General features: G+C 39.9%; 1 protein-coding gene across 2 annotated transcripts in view; it reads right to left on the bottom strand.

Moving 5' to 3' along the window:
• LOC117345437 (arf-GAP with SH3 domain, ANK repeat and PH domain-containing protein 1-like) overlaps positions 1-16,090 on the bottom strand; it is a 158,943-nt gene that overhangs the window by 109,677 nt on the left and 33,176 nt on the right. For both annotated transcript variants that reach the window (XM_033914052.1, XM_033914053.1), the window contains exons 4-5: positions 13,471-13,545; positions 2,546-2,595 (exon numbers count right to left, since the gene is read on the bottom strand). In XM_033914052.1, the coding sequence (XP_033769943.1) occupies positions 2,546-2,595; positions 13,471-13,545 (125 nt within the window). The remainder of the gene's footprint in view (positions 1-2,545; positions 2,596-13,470; positions 13,546-16,090) is intronic.

Below are 16,090 nucleotides of genomic sequence, written 5' to 3'. Positions count from 1 at the left end.
GAATGATGTGGAGCAATGAAACTTACAAGTGACTGAACTTTTTTTTACACTTTTCGTTTCAATGAGGCAAATGCATCAAGTAAATGGGCACAAGTATAGGGAAACCAAGTGACATCACCGATGAGATTGGATCTTAGGCATTATGACATCACAATACAAGGGGCCACTTTAAAGTTCTCAGCTCAGCCAAGAAGAGAATGATGTGGAGCAATGAAACTTACAAGTTATTTCACACTTTTCAATGATATGAAATTAAATGAAAAGTGTCAAGAAAAGTGTGGAATAACTTGTAAGTTTCTTGGCTCCACAACATTCTCTTCTTGGCTAAGCTGAGAACTTTTTCAGCAGCCCCTCGTAATAGATTCTATTGTACAGTATATAACATTTATAGCCCCACTCTAATCTCCAATCAAATTCAATATTTTAAAGAGATATATCTAGGTGGATTACGAGAAGCAATCCTACTTACGGGATAAGATAAATATCTTAATAAATCTTCAAGTACCATAGCATATAACTTTTTTTTTATTTTTAATAAATCTTTATTCATTTTATATCATACAAGTGTAACACTAAATAACAATTGAAACTGAATATATCACTTGAATTACTATCATATTCAACATTAAAACATTAAAATTTTAACCCACTCCCTCCCATCCCAACCATAATCTATGCAATCACAAACCTCATATGCAAAATTATTTACTATTGATCTAAACATTTGATACAATTCTTAAATCCCTCCCCCACCCCCTCCTTTGTATTATATTTATAACTAGCTGATGCCCCGGCGTTGCAGGGGTATTTAATTATAGCAATAACACTGTAAATGGATTCAAATAAAGATACTTTATAGTGGTGAATGAAATTATTTTTTTACAGCTTTATAAAAAGTACAATATTCAAATTATAATGTGAAATATTTGACAAAATGAATACAATACAACTAACAGAAAACTTGATAATAAACAACATTTTTAGTTTCACCTCCAGGAGCAAGAACATATAAATTCTTGGGTGAACCCACCCTTGAGCAAGCAACATAGAGTTGACCATGGGAAAAACAGGGGGATCTTAAATCCACTCCACAGTATGTAATAGTCTGTCCCTGTGATTTGTTGATTGTGATAGAGAATGCAAGTCTCACTGGAATTTGCGATCTCTTAAACTGAAAAGGAAGATGTGTTGTAAGTTTCGTTCAAATCGGGCAAGCCGTTTTTGCGTGATCGCGGCACATACACACACACATACATACACACATACATACCTCCGATTTTATATATATATAGATGGAAAAATGGTATTTATTCATTACAATATCTTGTCAATGGCCCCCAGATCTCATGAAATTTATTATAATTCCCTCTTTGTATAGCAATTGCTCTTTCCATTTTATAAATGTGACACAATGAATTCCACCAGAAGCAATAATTGAGTCTACTCCAATTTTTCCAATTAAATGTGATTTGCAGTATGGCGACTCCTGTCATGATCAATAAAAGTTTATTATTGTTTGATGAAATTTGACTCTTCTTCCTCATTGATATTCCAAATAGAATTGTATCATAAGATAATGCCACAGGGTTCTCCAATAATCGATTTTATTTGACCCCAAATAGATTTCCAAAAGGTTAAGATAAAGGGACAGTAAAATAATAAATGATCTAGAGTCCCAACTTCGAGACTACAATGCTAGCATCTATTAGACTTAGAGCTATTCAACTTTTGTAATCTAACTGGGGTCCAAAAAGCTCTATGTAAGAGAAAAAAACAAGTTTGTCTCATAGATGCTGATACTGTAGATCTCATCCTCCAGGACCAAATTTGTGGCCATTGAGACGCAGTAATCTGATGCTTAATTTCAATGCTCCAAATATCTCTAAGACCATTTTTAGGCTTCTTTTTAACTAATCAATTTATCAATTTATACCACTGTGCGGTCTGGTGACCCAGGAAGTCCACCTGAAAGCATAAGAACTCCACTTTAAAATTTATTCTCTTCTCACTGTCAACCAATGCAATTGATTTAAAAATAGAATCACCCAATCATATTTCTTAGCTTTGTTCTGAAGCAATTGCAACCTATATTTCAACTTGAGTGTAATACCAGAGTACAATGAATTACAATAACCTAACTGGGGTAAAATAATCCTCTCTCTACACTCGCAGCTTACATGGACAATTTCCTTGCAACCTCCTACCATAGTAGTTAATCTCTCAATAGTCTGGAACAGATATATTAGTCTAATAAAAAGTATCAATGCACTTTCTTTAATTTCACATATGCAAGTGGACCAACATCCCAATTACTTATTTTTGTTTTAAATTTAGGGGCTCTTTTACTAAAGCTTAGTGTGTAATAACAAACATTAATGTGTGTTAAGTGCTGCATAGCCAATAAGTATAAAATAGAGCATGCAGCAATTAAGGTGTGCTAATTCTAACACATGCTAAACTTTAGTAAAATGGCTCCCCTTAGTCTGAAAATTATGTTTTTCCATCAACTACTATTAAAAAAAATCAAGAATGTAATAAAACTTACAATTTATTTTCATAGTCTTTCCATGCTTTCTCAAAAGGCTTTCTTAAATCCTACAAGAAAGAAAACGATTGAGTCAGAAGTTATACTGAATGTGCTGCAGGGCATACAAGTTGTGTATTAGCAGATTCAGGCAAACTTTTTAGGACCCCAAAAACCAATGTGTCAAAACCAATCCCAGAAATACAATGTTAAACAGGCCGGCTTATTCATTCCATTTCAAATATCTTTACTTTACAAACATTCTTATATACTAGAGAATGACACGGGGACAAATTTTTCCCCAGCCACGTGGGAAACTCATTTTCCTGTCCCTGCCCCATTCCTGCAAGCACTGTCTTCATCTGCACAAGCTTCAAACACTTTAAAATCATAAATAATTGAACCCGCTACATGGTAAGGTATTTTTAGAATAGAAAAGTTTCTAGTGCCCAAATATAAGATAGTCCTATAATTTTCTAATTTGACTAGGGAGAGTATTCCAAATGGTCAGGACTGATAAGCAAAGCTTAAATAATAATAATAACTTTATTCTTTTATACCGCTATAATCAAAAGTTCTAGGCGGTTTACACTAAAAGGAGCTGGACAATCAGCGAAATACAATACAGTAAAAAATACAAATATTTGTAAAATAGAATTTCAACAATAAAACTCACTAAGTAATAAACTTATCGAACAAAGTGGTCTTAATTAATTTCCGATAACATAGCTTGCTTAATCCATTTACCTAATCAAGATTGTTGCTAGGGTCCTATCTAAGGAGGTCTTATATCAGGGGTGCCCAATACGTTGATCGCAATCAACTGGTCGATCGGGAAGGCAACGCAAGTCGATTGCGGAGCCCATCCTGGGTTCCGTGATAGACTCATGTTGCCGTCCCGATCGACCGGCCGATCAGCCTTCCTCTCCCCAAGGTTCCCCACCGGTCATCACTTCATGCACACCCATTCTCGCTGCGCCCTTCCTTGCCCGACTGCCAGAACCCGTCTTCCCTCTCTCGCTTTCTCCCTTAGACAATCTTTGATAGACTGGGGAATGATGTCACTTCCTTCGGGAGAAGGCGGGAGGGAGGTCTAGGAAAGTCACGACACTGGAGAGCTGAGCGCCGGCTGCCCCTGGCGGAATCGACAGAGCCGCCAGACTGGAGAAAGGCGGTCAGGAGCAGGAGGTGCTCTGCCCAAAAATGCAAGAACTGCTGCTGCTCTGGCATCTTGAGCCTGAAAATGGGAAGTTGAGGAAGAAGGGAGGGGGGGCTACGCATTTTTGTAAGTGCCGTGCTGAAAGGATTCTGGAACGGCTCTCATGGAAGGATTTATAGACTGGCTTTTTCTTTTCCTCGGCCCTGGGCGTCCGGAGATTTGGGCCTGCAGAAGCCTCACGCTGACCAGCATTCCTCTCCCTGACATCAATTCTGACATCGGAGAGGAATTTCTGGGCCAGCCAATCGCTGCCTGGCTGGCCCGGAACTTCCTCTCCCACATCAGAATTGAAGGGGAGCGGAACCCTGGTCAGCGCAAGGCTTCTGCAAGGAAAGCTTGGGGCGGTGGTGGCTTGGAGGCCTGTTTCCCGGTAGCGGTGGCAAACCTAGTGGCTTGAGGGAGGGCAAGGAGAAAGAAACAAAGGGGGCAGGCAGGGAGACAGAAAGAAGGGGGGCAGGGAGACAAAGAAAGAGGGAACAAGGAGACAGAAGGAAAGTGAGCATGGAGAGAAAGAGAAAGAAAGAACAGGAGGCAGGGAGAAAGAAAGAAGGAGGCAGGGAGAAAAAGAAAAAGTTGGGAGGAGAATGAGATCTGGAGGAGAGAAAGCATATAGGAGGCTGAAAGAAGGGAAGAAATATTGGATGCAGGAGTGGGCTGAAGTCAGAAGATGTCAGAAGAAGAAGTGCAGCCAGAGTGAAGTGAGAAGAAGTCAGAAGAAGAAAGTGCAATCAGAGACTCATGAAATCACCAGATAACAAAAGTAGGAAAAATGATTTTATTTTCAATTTAGTGATCAAAATGTGTCCGTTTTGAGAATTTATATCTGCTGTCTATATTTTGCACTATGGCTCCCTTTTACTAAACCGCAATAGCGGTTTTTAGCGCAAGGAGCCTATGAGCGTTGAGAGCAACGTGGGGCATTCAGCACAGCTCCCTGCGCTAAAAACTGCTATGTGGTTTAGTAAAAAGGGAGGGGGTATATTTTTCTATTTTTGTATGGCTGTTATTGAGGTGACATTGCATAGAGTCATTTGCCTTGACCTCTTTGAAAAAAAAAGGAATATGAATGATAATTAACATTTTCTCTGCCTTTCAGTGTGTTTTGTGGGGTTTTTAAAAATTATTTTATTGTTGGTAGATCATTTTGACTTGGTCATTTTAAAAGTAGCTCGCAAGCCCAAAAAGTGTGGGCACCCCTGTCTTATATCTACACCCATTAATTTTTGGATAAGCAAATAAGTAGAAGTTTCTAGTTTCTCTTGATGGTCTATGCAACACAAAATAAGGAAAAAGGTAAGCTGGAGACAATCCTGATATCAGCTTAAAGCAGATACAGGAAAATTTGAATAATACTCTTGCCTCCAAAGGCAGCCAATGAAGTAAGTGATAATATGGACTAATATGGTCATTCTTTTTTAAATCAAAAATCAATCAAATAGCTGTATTCTGAATTATCCTTAATTTCCTTAGAATTTTTTTGGGTGCTCCTAAATAGATGATGTTATAATAGTCTAAAATAGATAAAGCTAATGCCTGCACTAATAATCTGAACGATTCACTTGTACTTTAGCCATTTTGGATTTGGAAAGTCCTAATAGCATAAAATTTTGAAAATGTTGCTCACTAGACTACATTTGAATCATCTCACTCAAGCATGCTGGTGCTAGTCCATGAAGTATTTAAAAAACTTTCATATGAACTTAAAAGCAAATCTGAGCTTCAATCAATAGCCAATCTAGATCTTTTAACAGTGGAGTGGCCCTATCATATTTATAGGCAGAGAATACTAAGAACTCCTTTTATCGAACTGCAGTAGAGCTTTTTACCGTGAGCCAGTGAGGTAAATGCTCCAACACTAGTTTCAAGTTTTATTGTACACGCAATGTCAAATACATCAAGGCGTAAAACATTTTAAAAATAGGGGACAAAACAAAACAGTTTTATTTCCAAAACGTCTGAGATAAAAGATATAAACAATAAACTGGACTCCATAAACGATTGGCTTCATTCTAATAAACTATCTCTCAACATAGACAAATCTCGCGGTCTACTATTTTCAATCAAAAATCCTGAATCTCTCCCAGAAAAACTTTCTATTAAATCTATCCTAATTCAAATGGAGACAAAAATAAAACTCTTAGGAGTGACCATTGATAAAGACCTATCATTTCATGACCATATTAGTTCGGTAGTTAAAACATGTTTCTTTAAACTACGCATAATTCGTTCACTGACCTCAATTCTAGAAACCGAATCTATCAAAATTCTTGTTCATTCTCTAATTATTTCTCACCTAGATTACTGTAATTCCCTTCTCAATGGCCTCCCACAAAAAGAAATTCGCCGCCTCCAACTTATACAAAACACCGCAATAAAACTCATCTATAACCTAGGTAAATATGATCATGTTACGCCAGCACTAAAAGAAGCTCACTGGCTACCCGTGACACATCGAATCACCTACAAAATCATTCTTTTGTCATTCAAAATAAAATCTTCTCACCTGCCGCTATATCTTCACAAACTTCTCATTCCTCAGTGCTCTACTCGAACTTTGAGATCTTCAAATCAAAATCTCTTATTGATTCCGTCTATAAAAGAGTTTTATAAAATAAATTTTGCGGTAACTGCCCCGACATTGTGGAACTCCCTGAGTGGAGAATACGGTATCAAGAGACGATCCAAAAATATCAGAGCATTAGATTGTTGAATTTTAAATGTTAACAGTATAATTTTATGTGTAATTGGTAACCAGTGTGCTGCTTGTAGAAGTGGTGTGACATGGTCACACTCATTCAATTTCTATGCGTGCTGGAGTATTTACCTCTCCAGCCCGCAGTAAAATGCTCTACCGCAATTTCATAAAAGGAATCTTAAATGTGGTGCGTGTTTTGGATAGTTTGAATTTTCCTGACGATATTCAATTACTTCACTCAGTTGATATCTCAAATCCCACGGAAATTCAAACAATCAACAAAAAACTAGATGAAATAAGTGACTGGCTTTATGAAAATAAACTCTCTTTAAACATCAATAAGTCAAGTAGCCTTCTTTTTCCTACCAAAAAGAACGATACTATTCATGAAAAGATTCTCATCAAAACTCATCCTGTAAAAATGGAAACCAAAATAAAACTACTAGGGGTTACCTTAGATAAGGATCTTACCTTTCATGACCAGATTAGTACAGTTGTAAAAACTTGTTTTTACAAACTAAGGCTCATACGCTCTCTATCATCTATCCTCGATACTGCAGCTATCACAACTCTAATTCATTCACTTGTCATCTCTCACCTTGATTATTGTAACTCTCTTTACAATGGACTCCCTCAAAAAGAACTACGGCGACTCCAACTTATACAAAATACAGCCATAAAACTTATTTACAAATTAGGAAAATTTGACCATGTTACACCTCTCCTGAAAGAAGCTCATTGGCTACCTATAACCCACCGTATCACATATAAAACAATTATGCAAGTCTTCAAAATCAGATTTTCCCACCAACCTTCTTTTCTAGATAAACTTCTAATCCCCTACTGCTCATCACGGACCCTTAGATCAGCCGATCAAAACCTGCTATCTGTCCCCACAATCAAAGATTTCTTCTATACGAGAAAGACTAACTTTTCTGTAGTCGCTCCTACCCTATGGAACGCATTGCCATCCCATATTCGCCACGAGATATCAATTGATAAATTTAAGGCTAAATTAAAAACTTTACTATTCCAAGACGCGTTTTCTTGCTCCCAAATATAATCTATTCTTCAATACTTCAACTGCTTTTAGGAAGCGATCCCATTCCTTATGTTTCATCCTTCCCTTTTCCATTTCCTTTTTTTTTTTTTTGAACAATGTAATTTTTTTCCCTTCCATTTCTTTATTCCCTGCCATCACTTTCCAGTATGTCTAGTTAAAGTCTAAATGTTCACAATCCCCTTTTCTTTTTAATTATCTTATATATTGTATTAATTTTATCTTTTATCTTATTTTAACTTGTAAACCGGCTAGATACTTGTTGATAGTCGGTATAGTAAAATTTAATAAACTTGAAACTTTAGGCAGCCAGTATATACAGTGTTACTATTATCTAATAATGACAAAATTAAGGTCTGAACCACTAAGCAAAAAAAAGGAACATCTGATCGCAGATTTTCCTTAGTTTTTTCAATAACAAGAATGATTTTTAACCAATATATTTATTTGGGATTCAATAGTCAAGAAACCAGATAACAACATTCCTAGGATTTTAGTATTAACTACAAAAGTGAAATTTTGATTACTTGTTAATTTCTAAATGTTATCATGCCAAACATAATCCTTTTGACCCAATAATGGAAATTGGTTCTCTCTTTAATTTTAAATGATACTTCCATTTCCAAGACTCTATAAGTTAATCCTTTAATTGGCAGATGGTGAAACAGCTGCTTTACATAATCTGATGTTGAACGAAAGCAATAGTGCCAAGTAATAGGCATTTGGTGATGCAGATCTCCCATAAGAGCCACAGAAACACTAAACTAAAACTTAAGCTTACATATCACATCTTCTCTATAAATATAGAGCTCGACACGGTTTACAAAAATTAAAAGGGAAGTACAGTGTGAGTTGGTGGTAGGGGGAAGTGGAAATTGACATTTTTGAAAATAGCCAAATTTTCAGGTGTCTTCGGAATAGTTGGAAAGAGTCCAGGTTGTGCAGCTGGGCAGAGAAATTATTCCAAAGCTCTGTAGTTTTGAAGTGAAGAGATTTACCTAATTTTCCAATGTAGGTAACGCCTGAGGGGAAAGATAATTTGAGCTTTTGGATAGATCTGGTGATGTCAGGTCTCGCAGCATTCCAAGATAGAGGAATTAAAGGGGGAAGAATGCCATTCAGGAAATTACTGGGAGCCAGTGGAGTTGTAGCAAGAGTGGCAAAACATGGTCAAATTTGCTCTTTGCAAAGATCAGCCTAGCTGCAGTATTCTGGATCTGCTGAAGTCTTTGAAGACTTCTTGGTCGGACTTAAATAGATTTGCAGTAGTCCAGCCTCAAAAGAATGATTGATTTAACAAGGACAGCAAAATGTTGTTGGTGGAAACAGGATCTCACTTTCCTCAACATATGGAGGCTAAAAAAGCATTTTTTTTTTACTAGAGAGTTAAGATGATCAGTAAGTGAAAGTGTTGAGTCTATAATGATGCCCAAAACTTTGCTTGAGAATTCAATCTGCACTGAAGGTCCAGAAGGCAATGGAATGAATGGAGGTAGCTGACCTAACTTTGGGTCAAGCCAAAGTAGTTTTGTTTTGGACTCATTTAGCTTCATTTGTACAGTAAGGGCCCAAGATTGAAGTTTCGTTATGCACTCTATAATATTCTTGGTCAGGTTAATAAGATTTAAATCTATCTCGAGAAGGACAAAGATGTCATCTGCAAATGTATACAGTGTTTCAAAGGGGGAGGGATGGAAAAGCTTCAAGGTGGACATATAGATATTGAAAAGAATATGGGACAGAGGTGATCCCTGTGGGACTCCGCATAACAGGCTTCCAGGGTGAATGCCTGGTGTCATTCATATTAACAGTGTATGAGCGAGATTGTAAGAATTTTGAGAACCAGTTTAAAACAGTAGAATCAATACCTATCTCAGAAAGTTGGTAGATCAGAATGTCATGGTGAATGACATCAAAGGCCGCAGATAGGTCAAATTGTAATAGAATAGCAAATTTATTACAAGAGTGTAGTTGCTGAACCTTTGAGATTAGTGAAACAATAGAGATTCGGTACTGAAGTTAGGTCTGAGACCATATTGGCAAGGTAGCAGAATGACAATCTCTCTAAATATGATTAAAGTTGAGCAGATATGATAGACTCTAACATTTTGGTCAGGAGGGGAATGTTCGCTATGGGTCAGTAGCTAGACAGTGAGGAAGGGTCTAGGTCAACTTTTTTCAGTAGTGGTGTCAGAGCAATGTAGCCCATCTCTTCAGATGGATCTGGAGGTGTCCTGGTCTGCTAAGCCCTTAAGAGGGCTGGAAGTGGACCGAGGTGGAAGATGGCGGGAGGGGGGGGCTTCCCGCCAAAGACGATTCTGCCCTTTGGTGCAGTGAAGGGGAAAAATGCTTCTGAGCAACAATGCCAAATAAAGGGTTAAACATAATCCCTTATCTTAATTGAGACATCCTCAGCTAGTTGATGGATTGAATAAAACAGTAATATCATAGTAACTGCAAATTTTGTATCCGACATTCTTTTAATGTTAACCCTAAAGATGATACCAATCCAATAATGAAAATAGTGGATGAAAAACTGAGCAAATATCAAAATTGTTATTCAAATATGCAAAGGGTTTAAAACCTATAAAATCAAAAAATTAATATGTACTTAAATTAATAAATGCCCACTGAATAGCTCATCATATTTCATCTTCTGAATCAGGGCACTCATAGTAGCGACATGTTTAAAGAGATGTTAAAAACAAAATAGTCAGTGTTTTTGTAATACAGTCATTCAGAACTAAGCAAAAAGCAGCAATCTCACATATCATTTAAATCTCTGAGAACCGTTCAACATCTTAATTTGGAGTGACCCTCTAGAACTGTGGCATTTTAAAAAATAAGTCTAAAATTCTTCCCCATAGTTCAATCCTTAACCCCAGTTTCTACCTTTCCAATCAACCAAGCCAAGATCAATAATACACCAGTGTAAATAAATATAATAAACACTGAAGCTATTTTTGTCTTAACAACTCATTAAAGATGTTGCTACTATGAATGCCTTAAAATAGAAGACAAATCATGATACCATGTCAGACAAATTATGATACCATGTCAGACAAATTGTACAGAATTTGCGTGGTAGGCCCCATCCGTGCAGAATTCCTGCACTTCTGGTCCTGCTCCTGATCTGACAACCCCCTCCCCTTCCCCTCTGCAGGTTTGGCATCCGACTGACCCCCCCCTCACCATGTGGAACCAGTATCTTTTACAATATCAAGTCTCTATCTGTTATGTCTCCAAAAGTTGCCACCTGAATTTGAACATTTGACCTTTCATTAACTCCAGTAGATACATTCCAACTATCTGATAGTTCCAATGATGAATCCTTATTATCAGCGAAAACTACTGAAGGAGTTGATGAAATTGTCATGATGTCTTTTCTACGGTTCAACAAGGAATCCATAGAAGATACGAGGTGCTACCCAAAAGTTTGAGGAATTGAATTGTAAAAAAATAAAATAAAATAAAATTTTTTACCGAAACTCCTAGTTTCCACCGTCTCTTTCGAAGTAGTCCCCTTGAGAACGCATACAGCGATTACAGCATTTTTCCCATGAGTCCATGCATCTATGGAAGTCATGTTGGGTGAGTGCCTTGAGGAGCTCCTGCAATTCTGCCTGGATCTCTTCAATCGTGTTAAAACAGGTGCCTTTTCAGTCATAATTTCATTTTGGGGAATAGGAAAAAAAATCACAGGAGGCAAGGTCAGGCGAATAGGTAGGGTGCATAATCACTGTAATGTTTATGGAAGTTCCAAGGAGACAGAAACGCAATGGGCCTTCTGTTCACCGATTAGCAGTCTTAGCACAAATTTTGCAGAAATGCGTCTCACGTTCAATTCGTCCAACAAAATTCATTGAACTGTCCCGTATGACTATCCTACTATCTCACAAACATCGCTGGATAGTTTGCTTACGATCTGCAAGGATAGTCTCTCACAAACATTTGCTATGGTTTCTGGTGTTGTGCTTGTTAACGGTCGTCCAGAACGGTCATTGTCGTGGACAGATGTTCATCCATCCTTGAAGCGTTTGTACCAAAGAAAGGTTTTGCTTTGGCACATGGCAATATCTCCAAAGGCTTCCTGGAGCATACAATGGGTTTCTGCAGCAGTTTTTTAAAGTTTGAAACAAAATTTGATGCTGATTTTTGGCTCAGTAAAATCTATCTTATCGAAATCTATCAAGTCACTAAAACACAACCTTACAAAACAACACAGAACAAACAATGCGATCACTCAGCTGCACACCTGCTGGCACACTGATTCACAAAGCATACTGCTAGACACCTCTAGCAGTGGAAGGGCATACTATATCCAGTTCGTGTGCGCTGTTCACATTCTCCGAACTTTTGGGTAGCATCTCGTAAATTAACTCATGTGGAAAAGTTAATAAATCTCAAGTTCTTGGATCGAGAGATGTTTTCCATTGCGTCCAACCTTCTATTTACAATCCCATGATCTTTCATTAAAGCTATATCAATAGATTCCATTTTAACTAATTTCAAATTCATATCCTGGATTATCTTTAACTACTCACACTTTTTTTTATAGCTTTTTGATCCCCTCTAGCTACTCCCATGGCCATCCAAAAAAGGAGAAAGGGATCATAAGCTCACTGAACACAACTATGAATTCAAGTAAATTAAGAATATAAACAAATCAAGAAAATTGATTTAAAATAATATGGTTCTTGATCTAAATATTTACAACCTCTTTTGAAAAATCTTTTTTTTCATCCATAAAAGGAAGCCTGCTAGAAAATTCAGTCTTATAAATTCAGTTTGAAGTAGGGGCAAGTGGCATCCCTCTATGCCCAATTAAGAAAACTCCACTAACTAAATATAGCCCTTAATCTCTTCTTTGTCTTGTCTGTCATGAATAGATTGTAAGCTCTGTCATGCAGGGACTGTCTCATATGTGTTTTGAGTACATTGCTGTGTTTGTCTAGTAGTGATATAGAAATTATTAGTACTGTATGACCTAAGGCCACACAAGGTCTGCATATACTTCCATTATGAATACTGCCATGAGCATTTAATACTTGCAACTACTTTTTCTGAAGGTACTTTTTCACAGAACACAGCACATGAACTGTATTAATTAGATTTGGCCCTAGGAACAACTCCTCCTAATGCAACCATAGGTATGCATGTTGTTGTTGATCAGGTTAAGAATGGCTGGGTAAGTGGCTTCTGAAAATTAAAGAGGTGAGTTCCAAACCTGTTAAGTATATTTTTCAAAAATAAGTTCATACCGGAAATAGACTGAGGCAGAGGATGTGTGAAATTTGGACTAAATGGCATTTATTAGTAAAGTATATGATATTCAGTGAAAGAAAAAGTCTTATGTTGGATTAAATTCTAAAAAATAAAAACTTGCACTTATGCAGAAAATAGCTTTTCGTACTTAACAGGTTTTGAAACTCACCTCTTCAATTGTCCTCAAAAAAACATGAGCCAGAACGTCACAGGAGGCTCTATCACCTGTGGCAGAAATTGGAATGAAAGTATCAATGATGCCAAGGTTATTAGAGAGATTTAAAGGAAGAACTAGTCACAAATGAGAACATTTTATTAGGGCAGTTTCCCTGTAAGTACATAAGAACATAAGAACATAAGCAGTGCCTCCGCCGGGTCAGACCATAGGTCCATCCTGCCCGGCAGTCCGCTCCCGCGGCGGCCCAAACAGGTCACGACCTGTCTGCATCACCAGAAGGGGCTCCCTTGCCACCTTGGTTTCTCATTTAACTAGGCTAAAAGCTGCCAGAAAGATTTCAAATGACTATGAAGGGAAGATGCTGTCCAAAGTGGAAAAGCAGTTTAATCTTTTGCTCTTTAGCATACTCTAGTGGTATTTCCAGAATACTGCACTCCCTAAGCTCAACTTACACTGGTTGTTAGAAGAATGCAATAGAAAATTCATTAACAGCAATCATGTCATTTGCAACAGTGACCAACTCACTCACCCCTTTGACTTCTTTTAAGTCTCCCTTCTCCAAATTGTCCAGGAAAAAGTAGATGTTGTGATTTATACTCTGGAGCTGGAAAAAAAGCAGCAAATACAAGATGATTCATGATTTCAGCTACACAAGGAGGATAACTTTAGAAAAACTTTCCATGTGTTAACATCTATATCACACATTGCAAGGCCTTTATTAAAATATTTTCAGTATATGTACCTATGTCAGTATACACAGGGAGCAGTCCTATGTATTCATTCATTTATTTAGGTTGTCAGTATTTTCTAAACAACAAATTGAAAAAGTAACATCTCTCTTCAAGCACTTTCAAGAACAAAGAAGAATGAATCAGAAAAGGTGAATGAGGCTATATTGGAGTCTATGCAAAACATTAGAGAAAGCAATTAGATATCTGGAAGAGAGCCATCTAAGAGACAACTACAGGAAATTCTTGGTATTGATTATTTTATTTCCTGGAGCTGCCCCAACAAGAGGAATGTGGCGTAATACTTTGGAGTTGAGAGTCCACTTGTATGGTTGAAGAAATCTGATGAGTTTGTCGGCTAGGGTGTTCTGTGACCCTTGCACATATTGTAGCCAGCACGCTCCAGGAAGAGGGCCTGGGAATACTGGCCACAATTAAACTTGTGAGTCGCTGCGTGCCTCACAAGGATAAGTTCTTTCAGCGGGAAGTCCCCGGGGTATGAGGCACCGAGGCATGCCCCTTCCGTCTCGGCGAGGAGTCCCTCGATAACTCTACCTCGGAGGAACGGAAAAGCCTCGGATTATCGAGGCGGAGCTCCGAGACACGCAGGGTCTCAGCCCCGGTCGTCGAGGAGCGACCGCGTCGTCGAGGAGAGCCCCGAAGACGTTTGGGCTTCCTCGGCCGACGCTTCGCCCGAGGCCGACCCGAGGGCGAGGAGCCCCAGGAGGACCTTGACGAGGAAGAAGAGGAAGAGATCCTCCGAACCCTTCGCACCTTGTCCCGAGGCCGCACGCTCCGCTCAGGCTGGTCAACCGAGATCGAGGGCAAGGTCGGGGTCGAGGCCGAAGCCACCCCGGGGGCCGAAGTCGAGGGTACCGAGACCGAGGCTGCCGAAGCCGGGGCAGACGAGGCCGAAGCCGGCTGTAGGTGTGCGAGGGCACCGGACAGCTCCGAGGCAATAAGTGCACGGAGTAAGTCCTGAAAAACAGGAACCCCCATCATAGTCGGTAGATCCGGGGCCGGCGGGTGCTCCCTCGAGGGCGACCTCGGTCTCGAATATTCCCGCGGGGCACCCGACTTCGACGCTCGGGGCGGGGCCGAGGACGACCCACCCGCCCCCGTCGATGAGCCCGAGGATGGCTTCTTCGAGGCTGGAACAGACGAAGGAAGTGAGGACTTACCCACCGTCGACTTCGGGGTCGAGGACGCAGGCTTCGACGAAGCGGGCTGTCGCGGCGAGGTCGAGGGAGTCGAGGCCGGGGCCGAAGCCGACGTCGAGGCCTTCCCCCCCGCGGGGTCCACAGCAAAGAGTTCCGCCATTCGAGCGCGACGGTGGCGGAGAGCTCTCGGCTGAAAAGTAGAGCACCGAGTGCAGGAGTCGGTCGGGTGCTCAGGACCCAGACAAAGCAAGCACCACCGGTGGGGATTGGTGATCGAAAGCAACCGATCGCACCGGGTGCACTTTTTAAAGCCCGTCAAAGGACGGGACATGAATTCAAAAAACATCCGGGAACGAACGAGGTCCCGTGGCCGCGGCTACCGGAAGCCCCCGGAGCCGAACGAAAAGACTTTTTTTTTTTTTTTTCCGACGATAGCTTAACACACGAACAATAAAAAAACAAATCAAGCACAGCGACCGAGAAAAAAACACTCAGCCGCGGTGTCAGAAGGCAAAAAGTAGAGAGCACAAATTCCACAGGGCTTCTGGCTCCGCGGAAAAAACTGAACTGAGGACCACGAGGTGGGGATGCGCCCTCTAGTGGGCAAGAAGGCATGCACATGTGTGGTGCAGCATAGCAAACTTGAAACTTCAATCAAGTTTGCTTGAAAAGCTGTCCGCGCTGGGGCTCCGTAGAAGACGTCACCCACATGTGAGAATATCATGCCTGCTTGTCCTGGGATAATGTAAATTATACTTGATTTATTTTAGTTATACATTTATTGTGTTAAAATCCAATAAAAATATTTTAAAAATGAAAATGAACAACAGTTACCAGATTTTACTTTCATCCCCCCAGGCCCACCCAGTTCCGCCCATCCCCACCGCATTACGCCCCAATCCCACCCTAGCCCTGTCCCCTCTATTATTTGCAATTTCATCTTCTCCCCTCCCCATGCATGTCTCCCTCTACTCCCCCATCTTTCCTTCTTCTCACCCTCCCCTGTGCCACCAGATTTTCTTCCTCTTACTTCTTCCCTCCCCCTGTACCATTAGATAGCCTTCCACGCCTTCCCTGTACTCCAAGGCTTGTTTCTTTGGGTCATGTTTCGGCAGTGACTGTCACATGCTGCCTGCCGCTAACCCGGAAGTCTACCCTCTTCCATGAAGACTTCAGAATCAGCGGCAGGCAGCATGTGGGAATTGCTGCTGATACCACAATGAGATTTGATGCTGATTCCTGCCCCCCCCAATTCAAAGCT

This window comes from Geotrypetes seraphini, chromosome 11 (assembly GCF_902459505.1).
Source record: "Geotrypetes seraphini chromosome 11, aGeoSer1.1, whole genome shotgun sequence".
NCBI lineage: Eukaryota > Metazoa > Chordata > Amphibia > Gymnophiona > Dermophiidae > Geotrypetes > Geotrypetes seraphini.
This window is presented reverse-complemented; position numbering and strand designations above follow the sequence as displayed.